This window comes from Nerophis lumbriciformis, linkage group LG14 (assembly GCF_033978685.3).
Source record: "Nerophis lumbriciformis linkage group LG14, RoL_Nlum_v2.1, whole genome shotgun sequence".
NCBI classification, from domain to species: domain Eukaryota; kingdom Metazoa; phylum Chordata; class Actinopteri; order Syngnathiformes; family Syngnathidae; genus Nerophis; species Nerophis lumbriciformis.
Genome location: NC_084561.2, coordinates 170,990 through 189,387, shown reverse-complemented (window position 1 = coordinate 189,387; position 18,398 = coordinate 170,990). Strand labels below are relative to the sequence as shown.

Sequence of the window (18,398 nt, the reverse complement as noted above, 5' to 3'; positions counted from 1 at the left end):
TTTTGAATTTCTTTTAAAATTTTTCTTCTGGAAAATCTGGAAGAAATACTGATTTGTCTTTGTTAGAAATATAGCTTGGTTCAATTTGTTGAATATTCTAACAAAGTGCAGATTGGATTTTAACCAATTTAAAACATGTCATCAAAATTCTAAAATGTATCTTAATCAGGAAAAATTACTAATGATGTTCCATAAAATTATTTTTTTAATTTTTTCAAAAAGATTCAAATTAGCTCGTTTTTCTCTTCTTTTTGTCGGTTGAATTTTGAATTTTAAAGAGTCGAAATTGAAGATAAACTATGTTTCAAAATTTTATTTGAATTTTTTTCGTGTTTTCTCCTCTTTTAAACCGTTCAATTAAGTGTTTTTTTCATCATTTATTCTCTACAAAAAACCTTCTGTAAAAGGAAAAAAAAATGTACGACGGAATGACAGACAGAAATACCCATTTTTTTATATATATACATTTATTTATTTAGCTATTCTTGTTTAAATCACACTTACGTGTAACTTACAAATGACAATATATTTATTGATTTAAGTGTGTATCAAACTGGTAGCCCTTCGCATTAATCAGTACCCAAGAAGTAGTTTTTGGTTTCAAAAAGGTTGGTGACCCCTGTACTAGGGCATCAAATCAGTGTCAGTTGAGTCGGTCCATAGGTTGCCTGTAGGGATTTTTAATGTCCAGCAGATGTCAGTATTTAGTGACACAGTATCGACACAGTATCAATACAGTTTTGCAATGTGTCGAAACGCTTCATGACGCTTCATCAACCCATCACTAGGAGAGGGTAATCCAACTTCTTCAAGAAGGTAAATCATCACACAATGTAGCAGAAGATGTTGATTGTTCACTCAAATCTGCTTCCTATCTGCAGATGGTGGTGCCATGTTTGTATTTAGATGACCTACTACTGTCGCTCTCACCACCTGGTGTGCCCACTGGCTGCCTTATTAGGTACACCTGCATCACCCACACAGCTGTATGACAATTAGAGGCAGTGGATCGATCCAAATAATGACAGTGTTGATACCAGGGTAGTATCAGTATTGGATCTGATCCCTTCTTGTTTATTTTGTCAGAAAACTGTCATCTTTAGTCTTTATTCCAACATATGAAGTCAATAAAATAATCTTGTTCAAGCTTTTTCCACCGAGGGTTGCATAACAAAAGGTCGAGGGCATGCGTGGGCCAATGATTTTTTTTATTTTTCGTTAAAAAAAAGCGTTTAAAGACCCAACTTAGTGTCAGTTTTGTGTTATAGGCGACAACGTGCACTATAAGTATTTGTTACAGGGGGTGTCCAAAGTGCGGACAGCAGCTCGGGTGTTGTTGACATATTGTCGGTAAAATACAAAAGTTAAAAAAAGTCACAACACAAAGCTGACACTTTATACACAATGTCTGTTTATGGCATTAAAAAAATATATCCCACGCATATTTGGACTTTTGAAATTTGGTATCAAATGTTCAGCTTTTTTCTTATTACATTACAGCTCTTTTCTTACATTGTTTTTTTTTTTTTACATTTATTTACAACATGTGGCAAAATCTGAGCTGCAAGCCACAAATGGCCCTCTGGCCGCACTTTGGACACCTCCGGTTTACAAAATCAGGTTTGGTGGTTTTTTAGCAGTATGGTTTTTGCTTTTGCTTACCTATTCTCAAAGCTCCAACAACTGTATGTGATAATTGTTTTATATTCATATTAATTACTATTATTATTTTGTACATTGTTAAATTGTTATTATCATAATAATATAATAAAATGTTCTCTTGTGTTTTATTACAGTTATAAGCATTAACAACAAACAAAGGCAAAAATAACAAAATTACTCTTTAAAAAAAATATCTATATATGCAAATACTGTATATGGGGCGGTATAGCTCGGTTGGTAGAGTGGCCGTGCCATCAACTTGAGGGTTGCAGGTTCGATCCCCGCTTCCGCCATCCTAGTCACTGCCGTTGTGTCCTTGGGCAAGACACTTTACCCACCCGCTCCCAGTGCCACCCACACTGCTTTAAATGGAACTTAGATATTGGGTTTTCACTATGTAAAGCGCTTTGAGTCACTAGAGAAAAGCGCTATATAAATATAATTCACTTCACTTCACTTCACTATATGCCTGCGATGAGATCGTGACTTGTCCAGGGTGTACCCCGCCTTCCGCCCGAATGCAGCAGGGATAGGCTCCAGCACCCCCTGCGGCCCCAAAAGGGACAAGCGGTAGAAAATGGATGGATTGATGTACAGTATGTACACAAACATTATATATATATATATATATACATACATATATATGTGCATATATATATACACACATATATATATATATGTATATACATATATATATATATATGTATATACACATACATACATACATACATACATATATATATATATACACATATATATGTACATACATTTGTATTTATAAATATATATTTATTTATACTTTTTTTTAAATAAATAAATAAAACGTAGATTTATTTAATAATAAATCACTACAATAATAATAATAATAAATACATTAAAACACCGGCGGTGAGGGATGCCGTCAAGCTGAAGAAGGAGTCCTATCGGGTTGTTTTGGCTCATGGGACTCCTCAGGCAGCAGACAGGTACCGACAGGCCAAGCGGTGTGCGGCTTCAGCGGTCGCGGAGGCAAAAACTCGGACATGGGAGGAGTTCGGGGAAGCCATGGAAAACGACTTCCGGACGGCTTCGAAGCGATTCTGGACCACCATCCACCGCCTCAGGAAGGGGAAGCAGTGCACTATCAACACCGTGTATGGCGAGGATGGTGTTCTGCTGACCTCGACTGCGGATGTTGTGGATCGGTGGAGGGAATACTTCGAAGACCTCCTCAATCCCACCAACACGTCTTCCTATGAGGAAGCAGTGCCTGGGGAGTCTGTGGTGGGCTCTCCTATTTCTGGGGCTGAGGTTGCTGAGGTAGTTAAAAAGCTCCTCGGTGGCAAGGCCCCGGGGGTGGATGAGATCCGCCCGGAGTTCCTTAAGGCTCTGGATGCTGTAGGGCTGTCTTGGTTGACAAGACTCTGCAGCATCGCGTGGACATCGGGGGCGGTACCTCTGGATTGGCAGACCGGGGTGGTGGTTCCTCTCTTTAAGAAGGGGAACCGGAGGGTGTGTTCTAACTATCGTGGGATCACACTCATCAGCCTTCCCGGTAAGGTCTATTCAGGTGTACTGGAGAGGAGGCTACGCCGGATAGTCGAACCTCGGATTCAGGAGGAACAGTGTGGTTTTCGTCCTGGTCGTGGAACTGTGGACAAGCTCTATACTCTCGGCAGGGTCCTTGAGGGTGCATGGGAGTTTGCCCAACCAGTCTACATGTGCTTTGTGGACTTGGAGAAGGCATTGGACCGTGTCCCCCGGGAAGTCCTGTGGGGAGTGCTCAGAGGGTATGGGGTTTCGGACTGTCTGATTGTGGCGGTCCGCTCCCTGTATGATCAGTGTCAGAGCTTGGTTCGCATTGCCGGTAGTAAGTCGGACACGTTTCCAGTGAGGGTTGGACTCCGCCAAGGCTGCCCTTTGTCACCCATTCTGTTCATAACTTTTATGGACAGAATTTCTAGGCGCAGTCAAGGCGTTGAGGGGATCCGGTTTGGTGGCTGCAGGATTAGGTCTCTGCTTTTTGCAGATGATTTGGTCCTGATGGCTTCATCTGGCCAGGATCTTCAGCTCTCACTGGATCGGTTCGCAGCTGAGTGTGAAGCGACTGGGATGAGAATCAGCACCTCCAAGTCCGAGTCCATGGTTCTCGCCCGGAAAAGGGTGGAGTGCCATCTCCGGGTTGGGGAGGAGATCTTGCCCCAAGTGGAGGAGTTCAAGTACCTCGGAGTCTTGTTCACGAGTGAGGGAAGAGTGGATCGTGAGATCGACAGGCGGATCGGTGCAGCGTCTTCAGTAATGCGGATTTACCGGTCGATCTACGTTCCCATCCTCACCTATGGTCATGAGCTTTGGGTTATGACCGAAAGGACAAGATCACGGGTACAAGCGGCCGAAATGAGTTTCCTCCGCCAGGTGGCGGGGCTCTCCCTTAGAGATAGGGTGAGAAGCTCTGTCATCCGGGGGGAGCTTAAAGTAAAGCCGCTGCTCCTCCACATCGAGAGGAGCCAGATGAGGTGGTTCGGGCATCTGGTCAGGATGCCACCCGAGCGCCTCCCTAAGGAGGTGTTTAGGGCATGTCCGACCGGTAGGAGGCCACGAGGAAGACCCAGGACACGCTGGGAAGACTATGTCTCCCGGCTGGCCTGGGAACGCCTCGGGGTCCCACGGGAGGAGCTGGACGAAGTGGCTGGGGAGAGGGAAGTCTGGGCTTCCCTGCTTAGGCTGCTGCCCCCGCGACCCGACCTCGGATAAGCGGAAGAAGATGGATGGATGGATGGACATTAAAAAAAACATTTTTAAAAAATCACCAAATTATTCATTGTAAAACATTTTTTACTATTGCAAGTATCGGTATCGGTTGGCCCAGTATTTACTTGATATCGTATCAGAACCAAAATTTGTACAATAACCCGCCTGTAATAATAATCCCTTCACATAAATAATAATGCTCCTATTCATTTCACAATAAGTTTATTATTGCTATTTTTGCAGGTGTCCCTAATGTTATGACCGTGTTGCGCGTGTTTGACTTGAGTGCGCTTCTACTGCCACCTTGTGGTTGAAGAAAAAGCCTCAAATTTGATGTACGTGTAGAAATCTTTCTTCCGGTGGCTAACAATCAAAATAAAAATTTAGAACCGTGTGCTTTTGTGTTCAGTGCTGTGTTACAATCAAGTTTAATATTGCCGTCCTTTTATTTTGAAGCTTACTTTGACCTGAACAGGAAGTCAATGTGTGCATGTTTTCATGCTGTGGTTTTAACACCGCGGTCACGTGGTGCTAGTTATAATGACGGCGTCAATAATATGACAACACATGACGACATAAACGGTATATTTTTCATAGAAATTAGGAGAATAAAGTTTAGATTTGATGTAAAAAAAAAAAACAAGAAAACATTTGTCGACATAAGCGAGATTTACTGTTCTACTAGATTCAAGTCGTCCTTTTTTTACAGCGAAAACACACATTGGTTCTACAAAAATAAAGTCCACATTTGATGAGGAAAACGTTAAAAAAGATGACATTGTCGACATAAGCAGGACCGACTTAATCGAGTTCCGCTGTGGGACTAAAATTAAAATGGAAATAAGAAGAACATATAAAGACAAAACCATTTTTAATTGTAATCTTAAAAGAACAAAGTTCACATTTGATAGGACAAAAATTCCAGAAAAACATTTATCGGTATTAAACGAAGCCGACCTAAACAGGTTCCATTTGTCAACATAAACGGAACCGACGTACAATAAAGTCGTAATTTTAACTATAAAAAAAAAAACGTACAAAAATTGGTTGACATTTGATGAAGAAAAAGTGAAAAGATTACTGAAGAAACATTGTCGATATAAGCGGGACAAACTCAATCGGGTTCCACTATGAGAATAAAAATGTAAATTTACAGCAAAAAATATATTAAAATTGTGATCTTACAAAAAATAAAGTCCACATTTAATGAGGAACAAATAGAAGAAAAACATTTGTCAACATAAGCGGGACAGACTCCATCGGGTTCCACTGTATACGAGAATAAAAATGTAAATTTACAGCAAAAAATATAATAAAATTGTAATCCTACGAGAATAAAGTCCACATATTAATAGCAAACAGATTTGTCGACATAAACGGAACCGACGTACAATAAAGTCATCATTTTTACCATCAAAAACAAACTTTAAAAAATGAGTCCACATGTGATGAAGAAAATGTCAAAAGATTACTGAAGAAACATTGTTGACATAAACGGGACAGACTGTATACGAATAGAAGAAAAACATTTGACAACATAAGCGGCACAGACTCAAAGTAGTTCCACTGCATACGAGACTAAAAATCTAAATATACAGCAAAAAAAATATTAAAATTGTAATCTTACAAGAATAAAGTCCACACTTGATGAGGAACAAATAGAAGAGAAACATTGTCAACATAAGCGGAACAGACTCAATCTGGTTCATTGTACACTTGAATAAAAATTGAAATTTACAGCAAAAAATATATCAAAATTGTAATCTTACAAGAATAAAGTCCACATTTAATGAGGAACAATTAGAATAAATAATTTGTAAACATAAGCGGAGCAGACTCAATCGGGTTTCACTGTATAATAGAATACAAATTTAAATTTACAGTAACAAATATATAAAAAATGTAATCTTACAAAAATAAAGTCCACATTTGATGAGGAACAAATAGAAGAAAAACATTTGTCAACATAAGCGGGACAGACTCAATCTGGTTCCACGGTGTATAAGAATAAAAATGGGAATTTACAGCAAAAAATATATAAAAATTGTCATCTTACGAGAATAAAGTCCACATTTGATGAGGAACAAACGTAACCAAAACATTTGTCAACAAATAGAACAACATTTGTCGACATAAGCGGAACAGACTCAAAATGGTTCCACTGTACACTAGAAAATTTTTTTAACTTTACAGCAAAAAATATATAAAAATTGTAATCTTACGAGAATAAAGTCCACATTTGATGAGGAACAAACGTAACCAAACATTTGTCAACATAAGCGGGTCAGACTCAATATGGTTCCACTATAAATGAGAATACAAATGTAAATTTACAGCAAAAAATATATAAAAGTTGTAATCTTACAAGAATAAAGTTCACATTTAATGAGAAAAAAAATGTAAGAAAAAAAACATTTGTTGACATAAGCGGGACAGACTCAATTTGGTTCCACTTTGTAATAGAATAAAAATTTGAATTTACAGCAAAAAAATATATAAAAATTGTAATCTTACGAGCATAAAGTCCACATTTGATGAGGAACAATTAAAAGAAAAACATTTGTCAACATAAGCGGGACAGACTTAATCCGGTTCCACTGTGTATGAGAATAAAAATGTAAATTTACAGCAAAAAATATATACAAATTGTAAGCTTACGAGAATAAAATCCACATTTGCTGAGGAACAAATAGAAGAAAAACATTTGTCAACATAAACGGGACAGACTCCATCGGGTTCCACTGTACACTAGAATAAAAATGTAAATTTAGAGCAAAAAATATAATAAAATTGTAATCTTACGAGAATAAAGTCCACATATTAATAACAAACAGATTTGTCGACATAAACGGAACCGACGTACAATAAAGACATAATTTTTACCATCAAAAACAAACTTTAAAAAATGAGTCCACATGTGATGAAGAAAATGTCAAAAGATTACTGAAGAAACATTGTTGACATAAACGGGACAGACTGTATACGAATAGAAGAAAAACATTTGACAACATAGACTCAAAGTAGTTCCACTGCATACTAGACTAGAAATCTAAATATACAGCAAAAAAAAATATTAAAATTGTAATCTTACAAGAATAAAGTCCACACTCGATGAGGAACAAACGTTGAAAAACATTGTCAACATAAGCGGAACAGACTCAATCTGGTTCACTGTACATTTGAATAAAAATTGAAATTTACAGCAAAAAATATATAAAAATTGTCAACTTACGAGGATAAAGTCCACATTTGATGAGGAACAAACGTAACCAAAACATTCGTCAACAAATAGAAGAACAACATTTGTCGACATAAGCGGAACAGACTCAAAATGGTTCCACTGTACACTAGAAAAAAAAATGTAACTTTACAGCAAAAAATATATAAAAATTGTAATCTTACGAGAATAAAGTCCACATTTGATGAGGAACAAACGTAACCAAAACATTTGTCAACATAAGCGGGTCACACTCAATGTGGTTCCACTATAAATGAGAATACAAATGTAAATTTACAGCAAAAAATATATTAAAATTGTGATCTTACAAAAATAAAGTCCACATTTAATGAGGAACAAATAGCAGAAAAACATTTGTCAACATAAGCGGGACAGACTCCATCGGGTTCCACTGTACACTAGAATAAAAATGTAAATTTACAGCAAAAAATATAATAAAATTGTAATCCTACGAGAATAAAGTCCACATATTAATAACAAACAGATTTGTCGACATAAACGGAACCGACGTACAATAAAGTCATCATTTTTACCATCAAAAACAAACTTTAAAAAATGAGTCCACATGTGATGAAGAAAAAGTCAAAAGATTACTGAAGAAACATTGTTGACATAAACGGGACAGACTGTATACGAATAGAAGAAAAACATTTGACAACATAAGCGGCACAGACTCAAAGTAGTTCCACTGCATACGAGACTAGAAATCTAAATATACAGCAAAAAAAATATTAAAATTGTAATCTTACAAGAATAAAGTCCACTCTTGATGAGGAACAAATAGAAGAAAAACATTGTCAACATAAGCGGAACAGACTCAATCTGGTTTACTGTACACTTGAATACAAATTTAAATTTACAGTTAAAAATATATTAAAATTGTAATCTTACAAGAATAAAGTCCACATTTAATGAGGAACAATTAGAATAAATAATTTGTAAACATAAGCGTAGCAGACTCAATCGGGTTTCACTGTGTAACAGAATACAAAGTTAAATTTACAGTAATAAATATATAAAAAATTTAATCTTACAAAAATAAAGTCCACATTTGATGAGGAACACATAGAAGAAAAACATTTGTCAACATAAGCGGGACAGAGTCAATCTGGTTCCACGGTGTATACGAATAAAAATGGGAATTTACAGCAAAAAATATATTTAAATTGTCATCTTACGAGAATAAAGTCCATATTTGATGAGGAACAAACGTAACCAAAACATTTGTCGACATAAGCGGAACAGACTCAAAATGGTTCCACTGTACACTAGAAAAAAAATGTAACTTTACAGCAAAAAATATATAAAAATTGTAATCTTATGAGAATAAAGTCCACATTTGATGAGAAACAAACGTAACCAAAACATTTGTCAACATAAGCGGGTCAGACTCAATATGGTTCCACTATAAATGAGAATATAAATGTAACTTTACAGCAAAAAATATATAAAAATTGTAATCTTACGAGAATAAAATCCACATTTGATGGGGAACAAACGTAACCAAAAATGTGTCAACATAAGCGGGTCAGACTCAAAATGGTTCCACTGTACACTAGAACATTTTTTAACTTTACAGCAAAAAATATACAAAAATTGTAATCTTACGAGAATAAAGTCCATATTTGAGGAGGAACAAACGTAACCAAAACATTTGTCAACATAAGCGGGTCAGACTCAATATGGTTCCACTATAAATGAGAAAAAAAATGTAAATTTACGGCAAAACATATAGACAAATTATAATTTTACAAGAATAAAGTCCACACTTGGTTAGGGACAATTAAAAGAAAAACATTTGTCAACATAAGCGGGACAGACTCAATCTGGTTCCACTGTGTATGAGAATAAAATTGGGAATTTACAGCAAAAAATATATAAAAATTGTAATCTTACAAGAATAAAATTCACACTTGATGAGGAACAAATAGAAGAATGACTTTGTCAACATAAGCGGGACAGACTCAATCTGGTTCCACTCTATATGAGAATAACAATTTAAATTTACAGAAAAAAATATATAAAAATTGTAATCTTATAAGAATAAAATTCACACTTGATGAGGAACAAATAGAAGAAAAACTGTGTCAACATAAGCGGGTCAAACTCAATCTGGTTCCATTGTACACTAGAATAAAAATGTAACTTTACAGCAAAAAATATTAAAATTGTCATCTTACAAGAATAAAGTCCACTTTTGATGAGGAACAAATGGAAGGAAAACATTTATCAACATAAGCGGAACAGACTCAATCGGGTTCCACTGTGTATGAGAATAAAAATGTAAATTTACAGCAAAAAATATATACAAATTGTAATCTTATGAGAATAAAGTCCACATTTGATGAGGAACAAATAGAAGAAAAACATTTGTCGACATAAGCGGAACAGACAGCATATGAAGGTTCCACTGTACACTAGAAAATTTTTTTAACTTTACAGCAAAAAATATATAAAAATTGTAATCTTATGAGAATAAAGTCCACATTTGATGAGAAACAAACGTAACCAAAACATTTGTCAACATAAGCGGGTCACACTCAATATGGTTCCACTATAAATGAGAATACAAATGTAAATTTACAGCAAAAAATATATAAAAATTGTAATCTTACAAGAATAAAGTTCACATTTAATGAGAAAAAAAATGTAAGAAAAAACATTTGTTGACATAAGCGGGACAGACTCAATTTGGTTCCACTTTGTAATAGAATAAAAATTTGAATTTACAGCAAAAAAATATATAAAAATTGTAATCTTACGAGCATAAAGTCCACATTTGATGAGGAACAATTAAAAGAAAAACATTTGTCAACATAAGCGGGACAGACTTAATCCGGTTCCACTGTGTATGAGAATAAAAATGTAAATTTACAGCAAAAAATATATACAAATTGTAAGCTTACGAGAATAAAATCCACATTTGCTGAGGAACAAATAGAAGAAAAACATTTGTCAACATAAGCGGGACAGACTCCATCGGGTTCCACTGTACACTAGAATAAAAATGTAAATTTACAGCAAAAAATATAATAAAATTGTAATCCTACGAGAATAAAGTCCACATATTAATAACAAACAGATTTGTCGACATAAACGGAACCGACGTACAATAAAGTCATCATTTTTACCATCAAAAACAAACTTTAAAAAATGAGTCCACATGTGATGAAGAAAATGTCAAAAGATTACTGAAGAAACATTGTTGACATAAACGGGACAGACTGTATACGAATAGAAGAAAAACATTTGACAACATAAGCGGCACAGACTCAAAGTAGTTCCACTGCATACTAGACTAGAAATCTAAATATACAGCAAAAAAAATATTAAAATTGTAATCTTACAAGAATAAAGTCCACACTTGGTGAGGAACAAATAGAAGAAAAACATTGTCAACATAAGCGGAACAGACTCAATCTGGTTCACTGTACACTTGAATAAAAATTGAAATTTACAGCAAAAAATATATTAAAATTGTCATCTTACGAGAATAAAGTCCACATTTGATGAGGAACAAACGTAACCAAAACATTCGTCAACAAATTGAAGAACAACATTTGTCGACATAAGCGGAACAGACTCAAAATGGTTCCACTGTACACTAGGAAAAAAAATGTAACTTTACAGCAAAAAATATATAAAAATTGTAATCTTACGAGAATAAAGTCCACATTTGATGAGGAACAAACGTAACCAAACATTTGTCAACATAAGCGGGTCAGACTCAATATGGTTCCACTATAAATGAGAATACAAATGTAAATTTACAGCAAAAAATATATAAAAGTTGTAATCTTACAAGAATAAAGTTCACATTTAATGAGAGAAAAAATGTAAGAAAAAAAACATTTGTTGACATAAGCGGGACAGACTCAATTTGGTTCCACTTTGTAATAGAATAAAAATTTGAATTTACAGCAAAAAAATATATAAAAATTGTAATCTTACGAGCATAAAGTCCACATTTGATGAGGAACAATTTAAAGAAAAACATTTGTCAACATAAGCGGGACAGACTCAATTCGGTTCCACTGTGTATGAGAATAAAAATGTAAATTTACAGCAAAAAATATATACAAATTGTAATCTTATGAGAATAAAGTCCACATTTGATGAGGAACAAACGTAACCAAAACATTTGTCAACATAAGCGGGTCAGACTCAATATGGTTCCACTATAAATGAGAATACAAATGTAAATTTACAGCAAAAAATATATAAAAATTGTAATCTTACAAGAATAAAGTTCACATTTAATGAGAAAAAAAATGTAAGAAAAAACATTTGTTGACATAAGCGGGACAGACTCAATTTGGTTCCACTTTGTAATAAAATAAAAATGTGAATTTACAGCAAAAAAATATATAAAAATTGTAATCTTATGAGCATAAAGTCCACATTTGATGAGGAACAATTAAAAGAAAAACATTTGTCAACATAAGCGGGACAGACTTAATCCGGTTCCACTGTGTATGAGAATAAAAATGTAAATTTACAGCAAAAAATATATACAAATTGTAAGCTTACGAGAATAAAATCCACATTTGCTGAGGAACAAATAGAAGAAAAACATTTGTCAACATAAGCGGGACAGACTCCATCGGGTTCCACTGTACACTAGAATAAAAATGTAAATTTACAGCAAAAAATATAATAAAATTGTAATCCTACGAGAATAAAGTTCACATATTAATAACAAACAGATTTGTCGACATAAACGGAACCGACGTACAATAAAGTCATCATTTTTACCATCAAAAACAAACTTTAAAAAATGAGTCCACATGTGATGAAGAAAAAGTCAAAAGATTACTGAAGAAACATTGTTGACATAAACGGGACAGACTGTATACGAATAGAAGAAAAACATTTGACAACATAAGCGGCACAGACTCAAAGTAGTTCCACTGCATACTAGACTAAAAATCTAAATATACAGCAAAAAAAAAATTAAATCTTACAAGAATAAAGTCCACACTTGATGAGGAACAAATAGAAGAAAAACATTGTCAACATAAGCGGAACAGACTCAATCTGGTTCACTGTACACTTGAATAAAAATTGAAATTTACAGCAAAAAATATATAAAAATTGTCATCTTACGAGAATAAAGTCCACATTTGATGAGGAACAAACGTAACCAAAACATTCGTCAACAAATTGAAGAACAACATTTGTCGACATAAGCGGAACAGACTCAAAATGGTTCCACTGTACACTAGAAAAAAAAAAGTAACTTTACAGCAAAAAATATATAAAAATTGTAATCTTACGAGAATAAAGTCCACATTTGATGAGGAACAAACGTAACCAAAACATTTGTCAACATAAGCGGATCAGACTCAATATGGTTCCACTATAAATGAGAATACAAATGTACATTTACAGCAAAAAATATATAAAAATTGTAATCTTACAAGAATAAAGTTCACATTTAATGAGGAAAAAAATGTAAGAAAAAACATTTGTTGACATAAGCGGGACAGACTAAATCTGGTTCCACTTTGTAATAGAATAAAAATTTGAATTTACAGCAAAAAAATATATAAAAATTGTAATCTTACGAGCATAACGTCCACATTTGATGAGGAACAATTAAAAGAAAAACATTTGTCAACATAAGCGGGACAGACTCAATCTGGTTCCACTGTGTATGAGAATAAAAATGGGAATTTACAGCAAAAAATATATACAAATTGTAATCTTACGAGAATAAAGTCCACATTTGATGGGGAACAAACGTAACCAAAAAATTTGTCAACATAAGCGGGTCAGACTCAAAATGGTTCCACTGTACACTAGAACATTTTTTAACTTTACAGCAAAAAATATACAAAAGTTGTAATCTTACGAGAATAAAGTCCATATTTGATGAAGAACAAACGTAACCAAAACATTTGTCAACATAAGCGGGTCAGACTCAATATGGTTCCACTATAAATGAGAAAAAAAAAGTAAATTTACAGCAAAAAATATAGACAAATTATAATTTTACAAGAATAAAGTCCACACTTGATTAGGAACTATTAAAAGAAAAACATTTGTAAACATAAGCGGGACAGACTCAATCTGGTTCCACTGTATATGAGAATAAAAATTTAAATTTACAGAAAAAAATATATAAAAATTGTAATCTTACAAGAATAAAATTCACACTTGATGAGGAACAAATAGAAGAATAACTTTGTCAACATAAGCGGGACAAACTCAATCTGGTTCCACTCTATATGAGAATTAAAAATTTAAATTTACAGAAAAAAAAATATAAAAATTGTAATCTTATAAGAATAAAATTCACACTTGATGAGGAACAAATAGAAGAAAAACTGTGTCAACATAAGCAGGACAGACTCAAAATGGTTCCATTGTACACTAGAATAAAAATGTAACTTTACAGCAAAAAATATTAAAATTGTCATCTTACAAGAATAAAGTCCACTTTTGATGAGGAACAAATGGAAGAAAAACATTTATCGACATAAGCGGAACAGACTCAATCGGGTTCCACTGTGTATAAGAATAAAAATTTAAATTTACAGCAAAAAATATATACAAATTGTAATTTTATGAGAATAAAGTCCACATTTTATGAGGAACAATTAGAAGAAAAACATTTGTCGACATAAGCGGGTCAAACTCAATATGGTTCCACTGTTTATGAGAATAAAAATGTAAATTTACAGCAAAAAATATATACAACTTGTAATCTTACAAGAATAAAGTCCACATTTGATGAGGAACAAATAGAAGAGAAACATTGTCAACATAAGCGGAACAGACTCAATCTGGTTCACTGTACACTTGAATAAAAATTTAAATTTACAGCAAAAAATATATTAAAATTGTAATCTTACAAGAATAAAGTCCACATTTAATGAGGAACAATTAGAATAAATAATTTGTAAACATAAGCGTAGCAGACTCAATCGGGTTTCACTGTGTAACAGAATACAAAGTTAAATTTACAGTAATAAATATATAAAAAATGTAATCTTATAAAAATAAAGTCCACATTTGATGAGAACACATAGAAGAAAAACATTTGTCAACATAAGCGGGACAGAGTCAATCTGGTTCCACGGTGTATAAGAATAAAAATGGGAATTTACAGCAAAAAATATATAAAAATTGTCATCTTACGAGAATAAAGTCCACATTTGATGAGGAACAAACGTAACCAAAACATTTGTCGACATAAGCGGAACAGACTCAAAATGGTTCCACTGTACACTAGAAAACATTTTTAACTTTACAGCAAAAAATATATAAAAATTGTAATCTTATGAGAATAAAGTCCACATTTGATGAGAAACAAACGTAACCAAAACATTTGTCAACATAAGCGGGTCAGACTCAATATGGTTCCACTATAAATGAGAATACAAATGTAAATTTACAGCAAAAAATACATACAAATTGTAATCTTACGAGAATAAAGTCCACATTTGATGGGGAGCAAACGTAACCAAAAAAATTTGTCAACATAAGCGGGTCAGACTCAAATTGGTTCCACTGTACACTAGAACATTTTTTAACTTTACAGCAAAAAATATACAAAAATTTTAATCTTGCGAGAATAAAGTCCAGTTTTGATGAGGAACATACGTAACCAAAACATTTGTCAACAAAAGCGGGTCAGACTCAATATGGTTCCACTATAAATGAGGAAAAAAAATTAAATTTACAGCAAAACATATAGACAAATTATAATTTTACAAGAATAAAGTCCACACTTGATTAGGAACAATTAAAAGAAAAACATTTGTCAACATAAGCGGGACAGACTCAATCTGGTTCCACTGTTTATGAGAATAAAATTGGGAATTTACAGCAAAAAATATATAAAAATGGTCATCTTACGAGAATAAAGTCCACATTTGATGAGGAACAAACGTAACCAAAACATTGGTCAACAAATAGAAGAACAACATTTGTCGACATAAGCGGAACAGACTCAAAATGGTTCCATTGTACACTAGAATTTTTTTTTTTAACTTTACAGCAAAAAATATATAAAAATTGCAATCTTACGAGAATAAAGTCCACATTTGATGAGGAACAAACGTAACCAAAATATTTGTCAACATAAGCGGGTCAGACTCAATATGGTTCCACTATAAATGAGAATACAAATGTAAATTTACAGCAAAAAATATATACAAATTGTAATCTTACGAGAATAAAGTCCACATTTAATGAGGTACAAATAGAAGAAAAACTTTGTCGACATAAGCGGGTCAAACTCAATCTGGTTCCAGTATAAATGAGAATTAAAATGTAAATTTACAGCAAAACATATACAAAAAATGTAATCTTACGAGAATAAAATTCACACTTGATGAGGAACAAATAGAAGAAAAACTTTGTCGACATAAGCGGGTCAAACTCAATCTGGTTCCACTGTTTATGAGAATACAAATGTAAATTTACAGCAAAAAATATATACAACTTGTAATCTTGCAGGAATAAAGTCCACATTTGATGAGGAACAAATAGAAGAAAAACATTTGTCAACATAAGCGGGACAGACTCAATCTGGTTCCACTATAAATGAGAATGAAAATGTAAATTTCCAGCAAAAAATATATACAAATTGTAATCTTACAAGAATAAAGTCCACATTTGATGAGGAACAAATAGAAGAAAAACATTTGTTGACATAAGCGGGTCAGACTCAATATATGGTTCCACTATAAATGAGAATTAAAATGTAAATTTACAGCAAAACATATACAAAAAATGTAATCTTACGAGAATAAAATTCACACTTGATGAGGAACAAATAGAAGAAAAACTTTGTCGACATAAGCGGGTCAAACTCAATCTGGTTCCACTGTTTATGAGAATAAAAATGTAAATTTACAGCAAAAAATATATACAACTTGTAATCTTACAAGAATAAAGTCCACATTTGATGAGGAACAAATAGAAAAAAAAACATTTGTTGACATAAGCGGGTCAAACTCAATCTGGTTCCACTGTATATGAGAATAAAAAATGTAAATTTACAGAAAAAAATATATAAAAATTGTAATCTTATAAGAATAAAATTCACACTTGAGGAGGAACAAATAGAAGAAAAACTGTGTCAACATAAGCGGGACAGACTCAAAATGGTTCCACTGTACACTAGAATAAAAATTTAACTTTACAGCAAAAAATATAAAAATTGCCATCTTACAAGAATAAAGTCCACTTTTGATGAGGAACAAATAGAAGAAAAACTTTGTCGACATAAGCGGGTCAAACTCAATCTGGTTCCACTGTTTATGAGAATAAAAATGTAAATTTACAGCAAAAAATATATACAATTTGTAATCTTGCAGGAATAAAGTCCACATTTGATGAGGAACAAATAGAATAAAAACTTTGTCGACATAAGCGGGTCAAACTCAATCTGGTTCCACTGTTTATGAGAATAAAAATGTAAATTTACAGCAAAAAATATATAGAACTTGTAATCTTGCAGGAATAAAGTCCACATTTGATGAGGAACAAATAGAAGAAAAACATTTGTCGACATAAGCGGGACAGACTCAATATGGTTCCACTATAAATGAGAAAAAAAATGTAAATTTACAGCAAAACATATAGACAAATTATAATTTTACAAGAATAAAGTCCACATTTAATGAGGAACAAATGCAAGACAAACATGTGTGGACATAAGCGGGCTGTTGACGTTATTAGTCATGTGTTGCTTTCTGTGTTTGTTGTGTCGACACATGCTGGCGTCTTGGCGGAGGTCCTGCTGCGGTGAGTCACGCACAAACAAACATGGTCCAGACGTGTGACTGCGTGGCGCGTATAAAGAGCCGCGCGCAGACCCACGCGCGCTCATCACGTCCACCAGAGATGGAGAAGTTGCTGCTGCTTTGCGTCCTCGCGGTAATTCTGCCGGTACCGGGCGGCTCTCAGCGTCCTCCTGCGCGCGCACGAGCGGCTCCGTGGCGGCAGCGGCTGGAGTGGCGGAGTCACGGCCGCGTGCACAGCCTGCTGAGCACCGGCACTCAGTACCGACCGGCGGCGCAGTCACGGAGGAGGACGCAGCTGCTGTTGACCACCAAGCACGCGGACTCGCCCTCGCAGCCGGTAGAGCCCAACCGCGTGGAGGCGGCGGTTCCGATGGACCAAGCCTGGACGCGCCGCCGAGCAGCAGCAGCCTTCAGCAGCCAGGAGTTCTCATCCGGCGGGGAGCGCAGCGCCTCCGGAGACTCCGCCGCCGCCGCCGCGCCGACGGATTTTACGCAGAGACCACCGCGGCTCTTGGAGTCCACGCCCCGACCCACATCTGGACTTGTCACGGGGTCTGGACCAGCTGTCACGGCGGCTAACACCGAAAGAGATGTGGAGCGCAGACGAACTGGACCAGAACCGGCACCTTCCAGACTGTCCAGCAACGTCATCGACATCCATTACACCCAACAGAGGTCCGGTCCGGAAGGGAGCGACTCTCAGGATCCGCATAGTCCATCTAGGAACTCCGTTTTTTATAACGTCTACCCTCCAGACCGAAGGAACGGAGCCCCTTCAAGACCAGTTCTACCAGGACCGGGCCATGGCACCAGGTTCTTCTCTCACGGTAAAACCTTTGAACATTTTACACTCTTTAAGCAGTTTTTTCCCCCCTCCTGCTTCCATTGGGGGACAGTTCAGAGGACTAGATAAGTCTAAGGCAGGGGTGTCCAAACCGGGTTCTTCAATTTGGCTCGTGAGTTCTCATGAGTTTAAAAAGGAATAAGGCCGGCAAGTTATTATTAAATAT

General features: G+C 34.9%; 1 protein-coding gene across 1 annotated transcript in view; it reads left to right on the top strand.

The window, feature by feature from the left end:
* Window positions 1-884: 884 nt before the first annotated feature.
* loxl5a (lysyl oxidase-like 5a) overlaps window positions 885-18,398 on the top strand; it is a 45,158-nt gene continuing 27,644 nt past the window's right edge. Inside the window, exons 1-2 of the mRNA XM_061976288.2 lie at window positions 885-961; window positions 17,379-18,215. Of these exons, the coding sequence (XP_061832272.2) occupies window positions 907-961; window positions 17,379-18,215 (892 nt within the window). The 5' untranslated portion in view covers window positions 885-906. The remainder of the gene's footprint in view (window positions 962-17,378; window positions 18,216-18,398) is intronic.